Consider the following 14,079-nt stretch of genomic DNA (forward strand, 5'->3'; position numbering starts at 1 on the left):
ACTCGACACAACGTCCATGCCCAGCCACCTCTGCGTGGACCGTTTCACACCAGGGTGTGCTCTCCAAAAGCAATCAATCACCCGCCGAAGACGAGACGCATATAGGCGGGAAGCTCGGATCAAACTCTCCCCCGTTATCTGTGCCCCTTTTTTCTATCTCCTTTTTTCATGCAGCTGAGCCACACCAACCAGAGCTGGATAACTTTCACTCTGTGTAATTAGAGCTGCGCCGGGCAATTTCACACCTCGGAGAGTCCAAATGGCACTGAGAGGGAGCTGTTAAAAGTTTTGACAACTTCAACACCTAGAAGTTATGGAATGTGATCTCGGTAAACTGTGTAATCCTCTGACCTATACGTTAACTCCTGGCGGACGTAAAGGAGGCGAAGGGTTCAGATATATTTGCGAGTCTAGCTCCTCTGCTCCTCGCTGTTTAGGAGAAAGTTCTGTGTTTAGCTCTCAGGGTTTAATGCATCTTTTCCTCCGTCTATATCGGGGAACTCTTCTTTCGCAGCTATACGTTGTGATTCAGGCAAAACTATATTGATCATGCAGTGAATTGAATCATTATGAATGGATCATTTCTGCTGTGTTGGTTCGGTGCACAGTCTGCACTGGTACAAGCTTCTGGGAAACAGCAGAGCCTTGCACTCTCCGACACTGACAAAGCCTTCACCTTCTCCCGCCTACTTGACTTCTGCATTGAATATTACCAATCTAACTGCCAGTGATCGACGTGGGAGCACCGCAACCTTAAAGCTGCACTAATCATTATCTTTACATATGTAGTGACGAGTTCCCCTCAGCTCCCACGGAGCGTTTTCACAGCTTCTAGCTCATTGTTTTTCTGTTTTTTTTTACGGCCTGCAGATTCAGTTGATTCAGTCTCATCCCTCTCATCAGCCCCGTTCCCAGCAGCGGCAGGCAGCTGCTTTCAACGTAAAAAAAAACACAAGCTCTGATAAACCCACTGTGCGCTATCTGCCCAGCACCAAACGGCAGACAAAGGTGATTAACTGGTGACCATAGTGGAGCATTTAGAGATATTTCCCTCAGGAGTTGGTGGAGAAAAAAAAAAAAAAAAGAGCTAAAAAGGAGAGTGAATCAGGGACTTGATGAAACATGACTCCAAATGAAAATTAATGTTGTTCTGTGTCTGCAGGATTTGTAAATTTCGCCCCAACAAGTTCACAATAATATGTCAGTGTTGTGTTCGGGGCTTGTTTTCTCCCCCATGCGGCCTTAACAGAAACCTGTTGCTGCGGCACAAAATAATTTGAGTACTGTGATGAAGTTTGACCTCAAGCCATACTTTCTGCTGTGTTCCTTCAGTACTGTCGCAAACCTGTAGGCCACGGCTGACTGGCATGCTTATGATACAAGCTCTTGTGCACACAGACACCGCTTGGACACAATGTTTTCCAAGGGTGCTGGAAAGATGAATCTATACATACAAACTGCCCAGAGCGTCACATCATTATATAATATTACTACAAAATTTAGGGGAAGGTTAACAAATCATACATTTCTTTTTACCACTCAATACCAGCACAACCTGTTAGCGAGCCCTGCACTCTTGTGGCCTAAAAGGTGCACTATGTCTAAGCCTCGAAAACCCAAAAAGCATGGAAGTTCAATCCACTTAGAGGTCAGCACTTGGAACAACACAGGTTTTGCACATCCTGGTGCTAATGCAGATCTTGTTGTACAGCTTTAAGCAAGTCGTTTTTCAATTCTGCTTTATTGCATTTCAAAAGTAAAGGCCTCTTTAGTAGATTCATAGCAGCTTTACAGTCAAGAAAATCTGTATTTTACGATAAAAATCATGATTAAAAAAAAACTTCACCTCAAATCACTTTTTTAAGAAAGAAAAGATGTTTTGGCATTTTTTCAAAATAATAAAATGTTATTTCCCATTAGAGAAGCTTTGATGTGCTTCTTCCGAAGTGAAGAAACTTGGATGCCGTTAAACCTAGATTCTCCCAACACTGCAGCCGACAGCACAACAACAAATGTCTCTCTTTGGTCACAAAGTCGAAACAGCTGCCCTGCACTTGAAACAGTCCTGCGCTGATTTGGAGGTCTTTCGCAGTGCAGGGTGGACTTGATTCATTGCCAGCATCAATGTGCTGCATCAGAAAGGTGCAGGTCTTTTGTCTTTATTGGACCAGATGTTAATCTCTCACGGACTACTTCTAACATCATCAGGAAACAAAATATTCCAGGCTTAGTCCAGCATTATAAAATAGTACCATAACACTGTTTTATAACATACTAGCATGTCTTATGAGGATCGTATTTGTTGGAAAACAGCACTGACATGTTTAGTGAAAGGACATCAAATTTTGAGTGTTACTCAACTCAAAAGACTAAAACTTTAAGACTGCGACATCAGATATGCATGGGTATTTTATTTTACAGTGGTTCTGGTGAATATTTGTTTTTAATAAACCCAGGTTTGGGTGCTTTTACTTTCTAAATTAAACAGATAAAGATACTGTCACAAATAAGGTCCAGAATACCAGAACACTTGCTGATCTTATGCCAAAAAATAAAACTTACTCGGCTAAAAGTAGCAGTAAACATCCTAAGGCAGGCATTAAAGTGCATATTATACATAAAAGGCATCTTCACTCTCAAAGACTGCTCAAGTAGCAAAACTAGAGTAGTTGTAAACTCAGCTTTTTTTTTTTTTAACAGTGCAATGTCATGCATTTCTTGCAGCGGAGAATGGACAAAATAGGGCTTTAGGCGACCAACAAGTGAAGTCTGATAAATTCATTCTCTGCCTCAATTTTGCAGTGATGGATTACACCTTCCAGGCAAGCGGTGTGTCTGAGTTTGTTGTGAAGCAATTAATGAAGAGACTCGAGTCTGTTTTTCCAATGAGAACATAGCACAATATCTATGCCATCCTTTAAGGGCCGTAGAGAGGGCTAGTCATTAGCTGGCCGGCTGGAAGAATTGTAAGAAATTATCCTCGTGTGGAGCTAGAGGAGCTAAAGACATTTCCTTGTGTAAAAAACTAATCTCCATTAGTTTAATAAGGATGGCTAGAGTGCATGACACCATGGAAACACGCATTGTCTTATTTAGACGGTGCAACAGAATCAGTACACTGGAAAAGCTCAGCATGACAGCAACAATCCCGTCATGAGTGGAATATCCCTGTGCCACAGTTTCCGGGTTCCTTGCCCGGTACCAATGCTAATTTCCATGGAAACATTGCCATGAGTTCCATGGCAGTTACAGTATCTTGTGAGATACAAGACCATTTGCTGTAAGGCTGTCTATCTGATTGGAATACTCCTCACTATCTCTTCTATGTCGCTGCATCCGTCCCCTAACTGATGACAACAAAGCGCCCGTCAGCAGGTTCTTTTGGCAGTGATGACTTCATCTGCACTTGAGATTGCAGCGGTTCCTGTTGCGTCACAAAGAAATGATGTTTCTTTCAATATGTCTGATCATGATTGACTCTTTCCAAACACTGTAAACTTTGATGTTGCACCAAAGTACTATTCTGATTGACTTTGTGGCCCGATAAGAACTTTGTAAGTAAACATTATATCAAGGCAGCGCAGCCCCCAAAAAGGTTCCCTCAACCACAGAAAGTCTTGCTGGATACTTGCTGGAGCATCCACCGTCTTCATCTTCTGTGTTTATCGCTCTGACAGCACAGATTATGGGATGGGACAAACATTTGTTTTGCTAGGCTATGGAACACAGCGGTAATGGCAAGCTGACACAGGCGATTTGTTCAAAGGGCACGGGAAGAAATTATGTTCCAAAATTCCATAACAGAAACTGAAAGGTCATATTTGCCATTAAAGTGATATTTCATTGTTGCTTGTCAAACGCTCCCCTGCATTAAAGTCACAGTTGTCCTCCTGCAGTCACTATATGTTAGCAGAGGTTCCATTGACGGCGCCGTTTCCATTTCTTTACTCATCCGATTTCACAAAGAAGGAACAGAAGCAAAACATGAGTACGTTTGCTGACGGTAAAGCTGGATTACCACCCGGGCACCCTCAATCCTCCAGGGGCTCCACAGGCCCCCGGGTTTCAAATGGTTTGTGGTTCGGAAATACGGGAATGTGTCCTACTGTAGCACAGCGTCATCATGACATGACGAGTGCCTGAAGGTTGGTCCTTCTTTAAAACCTGATCATGAGGCCCAGCCCGGGAGAGAGTCCCTGTGTGAAAATCTAGTTCTAAGAGGATCCTGATACTGTGCTTCTACATTCATTTGTGTTTAATCAAATAAGCATACACTCAGCGCTTAATGATATAAGAATGATTATTCAATTTCAATAAAAAAAAAAAAAAAAAAAACCCTCGCAGAGCCTGACACCCACTGCACACTTTTGGCCATATAGCAGTATACAGCACTAAAAAAATGTCCCCACTAGACCTTTGCCGTGGTTACCCCACACTTGTGGCGCCGCCTTTAATGTGTTATCAGTAAAGGGTGCTCAGTTTACACACAGCTTGGCACAAGTAATCCCACTACAGTATTTCACTGTGGTTGTAGCCTGTAGGGCTTGTGATTGGATGTCATGGTTGACCCATGGGTTATTCCACCATGCATTCACTGCAGTACAGTGCACTTTATTTTTGATTTTTTTAGACTGTTAAATGTTCAGTGAACAACCATTAATGTCCGTAATAATTTTTTGTCCCTCCAGCAGAAAAATATTCAAACTTCTCCCTCAACGTTTTAATTCAGTAACAGTCCAGAAACGTGCACCTCCACCGCCGCAAAATACAGCTGCGCGTTGGCACCGTCGAGGCATTTTCTGTGCTTCACAGCACTTGCTGAACCTATAGCTCACAGTCACTGTAATAGCGCTAATAAAGAAAATGCTCACCTGCTTTCCTCTCCCATCTGAATCTCCCGCATTGATTAATGACCCTCACTGTTGTGACTAATACAGTTTATTCTCTCATTAAGCTACAACAAACTCCGGTGCTCACAGGGAACTGTAACAGTCTCCATTATGGATTAGGTCATTACTGCTAAAATAAACTGCCCCTGTTTTGCCAGCTTCCACTCATATACAGCATGTCCAGCCAAATAAGGCGTGCTCTCGGAGTTAAACACACTCCTGCTGCTGCTGCTGTGACTGCTTATGATATGATTTCCTCCTTTAAGTGGAAACATGAGAGAAAACATAAGCAAATCAGTGCAAATCCACGTGGATGGAAATATGTTAAAAACCCTTTGAAAGCACTTCAGTTAAGATGTCAATTACTGTGAGAAACATATAGATTTTAATGAGCATCACACTGTTGTATGGCTAATTTGTCATTAGCAGTATGACAAATTGCAAGGCTCCTTTTTGTTTGTAACACTGAGAGCAAGTACAGGAGTACATTAGAGAAGAATGTGTGTATGAATACAGAACAAAGCTGATGACTTGAAATCAGTGTGTGGGCCCAGGAGAAAAATCCAGAATTCAGTCTAATAAACAAACGAATTACTGTATATAAACGCTCCAGTACTCCATTATTATTACTTGTGTACACCATCTTGTGGAGGCCTTTAAAACTACAATTGAAATACGCCTGCACTGATGTGTAAACCTGGGCCATGTTCAGGATATTGTATCTCCACACTAAAATGATCAGTGCATGTAAAGCTATATAAAATACACCGCTAGTTTCTAAAACTACTCTTATGACAAAGCATTCACAGAAGTTAGAGCAACAGCAATATAAGAGGTTGAGGTAAAATGTAGTTACTCCTTCTTGCAAACTGCAGACGAAATCCTTCCATTTTCACATTTGGACCAGGATTTCTTCCAGGTGGTAGAATAGATAAAACAAATTAGGCTTATGTGGCCACATGGTGCCTACAAATTGGTGGGTTTACGGTTTGAGCCAGCATAAATAATGAACACTGGCCCAACAGCTGCCCATACACATGAAGGCCAACTGACTTACTCATTACCCATCTCAAAGTGGTGTAAGTCCAGTCCCTCTTGCTGGTTCTGTAAATACTGGAAACGCAGGGGGGATGAGCTGGATGAACCGGCCGGAGGAACTGAATGACACCAGCCCAAGAGAACGACATCTTTTTGCGCTGCAAGTGGGTGGTCTAGTTCTGTATCAATGAAGCATAACTAAGGAGTTGAGAATACATATATTTATGACTTTATGTGGTGGCCTGTAATTGTTTTTCACAAACAACTGCTAAAATTGGCATCACTGGTTGCCTGGCAACATCAGCCTATTTCACAACCGTTGGTCATCAATGGCCCAACTTGACGTTGACGTGGGCAGTTCTGGACTGACGTACCTGTCTCAACTTTGGAGTGGTCGGTCCTCTCTGTCACTTTCTCCTGGCTGATGAGGTAATCGACAATCCGCACCCCGATTGGTGGCTCGGTGTGGTTCCACTCCATGATGACCAATGAGCTGCTGGGCTCGTAGGTGTAAGACAGCTTCAGCCTGGCAACAGAGCGACGGAGATGCAAAACCATGCCACTGAGTGAAAGATGTTGTCAGCAAACTGGTCTCATTACTGTAACTGACAGCTGACGTTATCCCTCGTATTCTGCAAAACTGCAACCGAATGAAAACATTTTCTGCAAAGTCACCGACATGTTCTGTCAACAGAAAATATAGCCATTTATCCCCTGATGTCTGACTTGACTTACTCCGGAGCAGTCGTCTGCAGCTACGTGGCACTGAGACCAATGTGTACAGAGGTGTTCATGCCAACCAATCAATACAGCAGCTCATTTCATTGATTAGCACGGCCAAACAGAGAAATAAATCAGTGACCATTGTCTTCATGGACAGATTTTAAGACAAAGGAACATAACATGCAGTAAAGGTGTCACCGGACTGAAAGAGACTACTAGCTGTTTTGTGTCTCCTTGTAGTTTTCTTGCGACTCTTTGCGGTCATTTTGTGTCCCTTCTTGGTCTTTTTGCATCTCTTTGTGGTCGTTTTGCGTCGGTCTTTAGTTGTTTTGCGCTTTGTGGTGATTTTGTATCTTTTTGTAGCTGTTTTGGGGTCTCTTTGTGGCAGTTTTACTTCTCTTTGTGGCCGTTGTGTTTCCATTAACTGAGTTCCGTCACTTTCCAACTAGAAATCTTAACAGACATTCCAAAGCGTGGCTCTGGCTCAGTGGCCCCCTGACCCCTCTGGGCCCTGGGCCTGTGCCCGGCAATAAAATTCTGTGTACACATGCATCTTGAGAGCACATTACTTGAGACCACTGCAGCCCGTAAAATGATGGATCGTACCTTCCACAATGCATTTTAGGGTGTGTGTTTGGAGAAAGGTAATATTATTAAAGTTACTAACATAGGATGGGGGAGTGGGGCGCAGGTGGGCAGTCCATCTGTGCCAAAAGCGCTGGAATCGCACCGACACCAGTCATCAATAACATCGCCTTTCCCTGAACACCACAGCATGCTCATCATCGCCTCCTGAAGAGCCTTCGAAGAGAGAGAGAGAGAGAGAGAGAGAGAGAGAGAGAGAGAGAGAGAGAGAGAGAGACAGACAGACAAAAACAAACGTGAAACCTAATTCAAAGCACATGTCATATTGGAACATGCAATATTCAATAATAAACAGCACCTATGAAGTTCTATTCTCACATCATCTATTTTATATTATTGTTTTCACCTCAAATGAGGATATTAAAATTCTTCCCTTTAATTTGTTTCCCATGTTTTTCCTTAATTTTGGGCATTAAATGCCTTTACTAGACAGGTACAAGTGGAGAGATTACTGATTACTAATGAGGTCAGAGAGATGATGGCGAATGACAACAACTAAAGTCCCTGGCCAGACACGAATCAGGGACATTGTGCTTTATGGTCAGCGCCTTAACCCCTAAGCAATCAGGGCAGCATTTCCCATGTTTTAATTTGCTATAGAATACAGACATTTCATTAATCAGTTTGGGGGGAGAATTGAAGAGAGGGCGGGTCAGACTAAAACCTCTCTTCAAGTCGCCCCCCCCCCCCCCCCCCCCCAAACTGGTGTTCAAAAGACAGCTCATGGAAAAACGGCTCCATAGCGCTACGACAGGTCTAAGACTCCAGAGGGAACCTTTAAGATCGAAGGTGTGATTTCATGCAGTCCGCCTATTCAGATGTGGCCTAGCCTAAGCATCAGCTCAATGAGATGCATAGGCATTGAGACAGTTACGACTCCCTTTAAGAGTGGAAATCGTGAAATAACTGGGGGGGGGGGGCGGCATATGTACTGTATCTCCTCATCGATTGAACGCGGATTTTGACATTAGACCTTTTTTTGTAATTTTGTCTGTCCTCTTCTACCTGAGCTATTTTGATTGACGGTCGATTGTCATCTAGTATGTTGGGTTACTCATGCGTGCCATTGCTTGTTCATGTCTATTTCTTTGTTCTCGTTTATATCCCAATTGTCATAGCATGATGTGCTATGTAATAAAATATATGTACTAGCTACATCATATATGTTCATATTGCCGTTCTGGCAGTTAAGCATTTGATGGCACCTCAGTGACTGATGTGGAATTGATATCGTTCCAAGTGGAATATTGTAAATTTGATGTGTACATAGTTGATTGGCTCAACCTGAGATTTACACCTAAACTGACTGGAGTGAAGTCTATATATTGACCGTCTTTGTCACATGTTGAATTTCCTGATGAAGACACATGTGTTGTCTTATTTCTAGGAGGTATTCAAAACGAATACTTTCATTCTTTCTGCACTGAATCAATATTGAATTGCAGTTGAATGAAATGAAGTACAATATATACATACCTAGATGGATATCAATTCATCAAAGATGGACAGATACACACCCCTAGTGATTATATGTAGTAGTGATATGTCCGAGCCAAAAAGCAAGAAAGTACATTTATTCAAAATGTCGCCCTCGCATCGTGTCTGTACCAGTAGTTGTACAGTCAAGCACTATCAACCTCCAAACAGCTTTTGTCAATGACAGCGGATGTGTCCGTCAGCCTGAGCTTGAGGATGAAAGCCTGACACCCCAGGGGGTATTGACCTTTCTTGCTGTTGGAGGAGCAGAAGCAGTATTGACGTACAGTATCGATGGAGTCAAATAAGTCACAGCACTGTACTGCAGATTATGGCACAGCATGCAGCCGGCAGAGTAAGGCGTAATCCTCCGTTTCTGTGACTGGTTTCATCATAATGAGGCCATGAGGACACATTAGACAGTCCCTGACAGTTAACGCTGAACACTGTACACACCTGGTAGGTCTCATTGTTGGACACCAGTTCATAGATGGGCGCGGACTTGGTGATCTGCAGCAGGACAGGCTCGGACTGCTGCCGCCCTTGCGCCGCCCTCGGGCTCATGTGGCAGAGGTAGCAGGAGCGAGGGCACTGGCCCTGGCTGGTGCAGTCCATCCGGACGCCGGCCGCCATGCGCTTCGCACCCGTGTCCAGCAGACTGGCGATGTACGCGGGGTAGGTCAGCGTCCTCGGCTCCTTGTCGCGCTCCTCGGACTCCTCCGAAGGCGAGTTACCTGATAGGGCAGACAGAAGGAAATCGGTCGGTTCCTTTTCACGTGCTTGACTGTTGCCCATAATAAAACGCTTCCAGACACAATTAGAAAACGCTTTACACAAGAGGCAGAGGAGCAATAAAACATAGGCAAATATCATGAAAGTGAACCATGAAAAACAAAACAAAATGAAAAATCATGTCTAAAAGCCTTATGATATTATTGTTCCTCATATATATATATATAAACTAGACAGATGGTGAGGTCACATGTTCCCCGTAATGAGATAAGGGAGTAAGCAAATTCATTTTTCCTTTGTAGCAACATGGCAAAACTACAAAGCATTAATGTGTTCCCACATTCCCACATCTACCTTCTGGAGACGTTTTAGCTTTTTTCTGCATCACAGGCAGAATACATGAGCAGGAGAGTAAATATATAAGAGCTCAGTGTTCCCTCTAGCAAAGAAGGTGAATGGGAACAATGAAATGTTTACATTGCATTAATGTGACTATTGCTGTTACAGGCTGTTATTGATGTTAATGACCCCCATCCCCCACCCCGCCCAGGTTATGGAACTTGATTTAACTCAGAGTATAACACTGCAAGGACGAAACAAACATGAGGTTGCACATAAATTACTTTTTAGTCATTATTATTTTAGTATTGCGGAAATATAGAGTGGAACACTACTTTTTACTCCACAACATGTACGCAGCTAGCTTAGATACTAGTTATTTATTTAACATTTTTATTCAAAGTAAGCCTCATCTAATACACGACTGTTAACGGTGGACAGGTGTGTAGGGAAATGAAATCCTCCTGTGTTGGTCAAGGACCTTTGTCAGGCGCCTGATGTCGGACCAAAACACAAGTCAGGTTTCCATCCAAATGTAGAACAAATCATAACTGAATTTACAGAAAAAGAAATGAAAAAAAGCAACGTGAACGGCATCATCATCATCATCATCATCATCCCTGGTCTCGAACGTCAATGTGAAACGGCTGGGGGCCCTCTGGCCTGAGAAAACACAGAACTACAGTGCATTTTGCACATGAGAGGTCGGACACATGCGCAGGGATAACCACATGTAGGTCTCTTAAAGCAAAATAACCAACCGTAAAAATCGACTGAAACGTAGTGAAAGCCTGAAGAGAGGCTAAATTAGGGGGCGGATGTAGCCCCTTTCCAGGAAACCCATTGAAAGCCTAGAAACGGCCCTCACGAAAAATGCTGACAAAAGAAAGCAGCGACGAAGAATAGATCATTTGCAAAATACTGCTCCATTAACCAGGTGATGTCCGCCCGACCAGCCTTAAGGCTCTTTGAGTTGGCCATTTGATTTTAGAGAGAGACGGGCATATATGCTTGTGAGCGGTTTGACCGGATGAAACGAACAGGACCTGGAAGTGGAACAGACGGACTCACCAGGCAGAGGGAAAATTGCTGGAATATTCTGAAACGAAGGAAGTGAATACCTACATTGCTTTGTTCTACAGCAGATTGTTTTGCTGTCTGTTACTTCAGCCTCCAGCTATATACCATTAGATACCAGACAGCTTGTCAAGATGAGTGACAAGCGGTGGGGGCGCGAGCCTGACTGGGAGTCGGTCTAATGAACGTTTCAACTTTTCCTTTTATTCAGAGGAAGTTGTTATCCATTCCATTCGTATTTTGTTCTTAATTTACTATAAGATGGTTGCAGTGTGGGTAGTATGGATAGTTTTTTTTTTCTGCACCGGATTCCTGAAAAGTTGCCTCTTGCAAAGGTTTGCCGAGTTTAACTTTTGTATTTTGCAAATATGTGAATCAATTATTCCCCATACAATGTTATTCTGAGTATTTTGCAAGGGAAGCTAGAGAGCAGCGAGAGAGGGAACTCTGACACTATTTTCCTTTTTTTTTTTTAGATTACCATTTTGGGAGGGTGCTTGGCCGTGAGCAGGCAATTTAAAAGCTCAAGCACCAATTAGGGAATAGGCTTGTTGTGCGAGCTGCCTTTGATGGAATACAACTCAGGTTTATGAGCCATGGGATGATGGGAAAACAGTTTGCACACAAGCTCAGCGACCAACGCTCATGCGCACAGGAATGAAGGCAAAGAGAGGCCACTTTTTTTTTTTTCTGGGTGTATAACATGAATAATTTCTGTGCATTGATGTTTTTTTTTTTTTTCCCGTTTCACAACTCCTTTTAAGTGATCTTTTGCACTTTTCTTTTTATTGAACGTAACAGATGCATGTCTGTATTTGAAGTATGATACCGTGCTTCCTTTTGGTATCGATGCAGGGTTTGAAAAAAGAGGAGTCATCTAAATAAAGGTTATTCTATTTATGTAAGATGGGATAAACTAACAAAACCTCACACTTAATACCTCAAAACAAACTCCATTTCTCATGCGCCCACATACACACCCACCCAGCCCTTTTAAGACCGAACACTTTGGCACATAATTTCTTGTACTTGACAAACAACATATCTGTCTCTTAGACGATAACAACACAGCTAAAGCAGTCAAATACGAAAGCGCATTCGTGTGTGTATGTGTGTGTACCGGAGTGTGGGTGACTTGTCATTAAAAAGAGATTAAGAATCTAAGTGCAACAATAACAATATTCAGTGTTTGCTTTCGCAGCGTTTCGCTTTGGTGTGGTAGTAATTAGCACCATATTGATTATACCATCACACCTCATTGCGTTTCGTTGAGTTTTGGTTTTTAATGCCGTGATTGACAAGTTACAGTAAGTTTAATTCAGCTGAACAAAGGTTGATAACGTCAGGAAAGAGAAACGCGACCGGGGCTGAGTTAACTAAAAACAAGATATTTCAAACAGAGTCAGGAGGTAATAAGAAAATACATCTTTTTTTTTTTTTTCTGTCTTTGTGTATGTTTATGGAAGTTAAATCATCAATGTAAAAAGCACTTAAAGCCACTTATATGCAGATTTGTTTGTGCGGTGAAAGTAGCTTTTAAATTGTTGCAATGGCAACAGTAGAACAGGCATATGTTTGGAAAGTGGAAGCTTTTAGTCCATTCTGAGTCAGATCTGTGGGGCTTCAATATTGGAAGAACAGGCTGGCCAAACCCTGAGCCAAGCAAAAATGCACACAAATTCTCCCCATAAGCTGCCAAAAGATACGACAGAAATAACCAAGGTTCAAAATACAGGGGGGGAACTCAGCCGCCCAGGACATTTTATAGTATATTTTCCGGTACATTTAGGTTCCTGGAGTAAATAATAATAGTCAAGATGTGTGTTTATTCGTGCAAAACAATTTGCACGTAGGTGGGCGCATTCAAGTGCAATTCGAACACTGGAACAGCAATGAAGCCAAGGCAACATGACACAGGAAACACAGTAACCAATCAGCAACACAAAGCCCCAGTTCATATCAGAGACCGTGGTTCCACCTGGGCCCTCGATATAAACCGTCCAGACTGAGTACAAGTGAAAGGAAAGGAGAAAACAAATTCAACTAAATGTCAGGTAGGAGCAGGGGGAGCCCATAACAACCCACAAATATCTAACACGCTGAAGACAAATCACACCCAACCTGGCACATTTAACAGCCAGGTGTGCCGGATGAAAGAAACCTTTGATAACGCAGCTGCCTCCAGATCCAGTGATGGATTATAAAACCAAAGAAATGGCTGTATTTATTTATTATCTCTGTGCACACATGTGCATACATCCTTCAAAATCAAAACGCTCCAGGTCGAAATCATATTGCTCATTTGCAGATTCCCTTTGCTAGCTGCGGGCCTCTTGTTTTACGTCCTTGACAATGTTAGCATGCGGCTCCGAGGCCCTGCGATCGGGTCACTGAGACAAATCGACAGATAAGCCCTTGCCAATCACGGGAACGTGGAGGTAAATGAGGTCTGATGGAGGGGCGAGTCACATCGGGGGAGAACAACATCACGCTCTGGACGTTCACACATCTTGACCTCTGAGCGGGCACTGGTGTGTGTGTGTGTGTGTGTGTGTGTGTGGGTGGGTGTGCGAGCATAAAGCGTCTAAGTCGAGGCACTCTGCAGGCCATGACTCTGCATGACTAATCAAAGGCAATAAAGAAGAGCAGAAGGGTTTTGTTTGTAGTGCGCCGCAAGTGGGCGAGTGGACGCAAATCAACAAGAAAGAGAAAACACCTTAGGAGTTTGAAGAAAACTATTGTGCGATTACTTTGACTGCATGTATGCATGAGCACAAAATATCTGCATTCACGGACTTCACTCATCCGTGTGTTGCCGAGGATGTCAATGTCCTTGCACTCCTGACCAGCCAAACTTTAATCTATCCTTGTCAAACTGGCTCACTTCCCTCTAATCAGCTCCCATCACTCTATCGTCACTTGCCACCTCCTGGGCAGATGGAAATTAAATGTGGCAGTTATATTAGGACAGCTGGGTGCCTTTTAGGGCAAAGAAGATTGGCAATGATTAGTTCAGTTTAGTCTTGGTTTACTTCAGCGGCGTTCAGTGTCAGCTGGGACCACGGGAGGGGGGGGGGTATTAAAAGGGACGAGCAGTCCGGCCTGGAGACACCTGAGGGCCAAACATACACATTATATTATCACACTAAACCCTCTTCAA

The 14,079-nt window shown here is 43.1% G+C and overlaps 1 protein-coding gene across 1 annotated transcript in view; it reads right to left on the reverse strand.

The window, feature by feature from the left end:
• astn1 (astrotactin 1) overlaps positions 1–14,079 on the reverse strand; it is a 335,823-nt gene that overhangs the window by 36,502 nt on the left and 285,242 nt on the right. Inside the window, exons 18-20 of the mRNA XM_070918552.1 lie at positions 9,228–9,505; positions 7,318–7,451; positions 6,302–6,453 (exon numbers count right to left, since the gene is read on the reverse strand). Of these exons, the coding sequence (XP_070774653.1) occupies positions 6,302–6,453; positions 7,318–7,451; positions 9,228–9,505 (564 nt within the window). The remainder of the gene's footprint in view (positions 1–6,301; positions 6,454–7,317; positions 7,452–9,227; positions 9,506–14,079) is intronic.

The sequence above is a fragment of the Enoplosus armatus genome, chromosome 14, assembly GCF_043641665.1.
Source record: "Enoplosus armatus isolate fEnoArm2 chromosome 14, fEnoArm2.hap1, whole genome shotgun sequence".
Lineage (NCBI taxonomy): Eukaryota > Metazoa > Chordata > Actinopteri > Centrarchiformes > Enoplosidae > Enoplosus > Enoplosus armatus.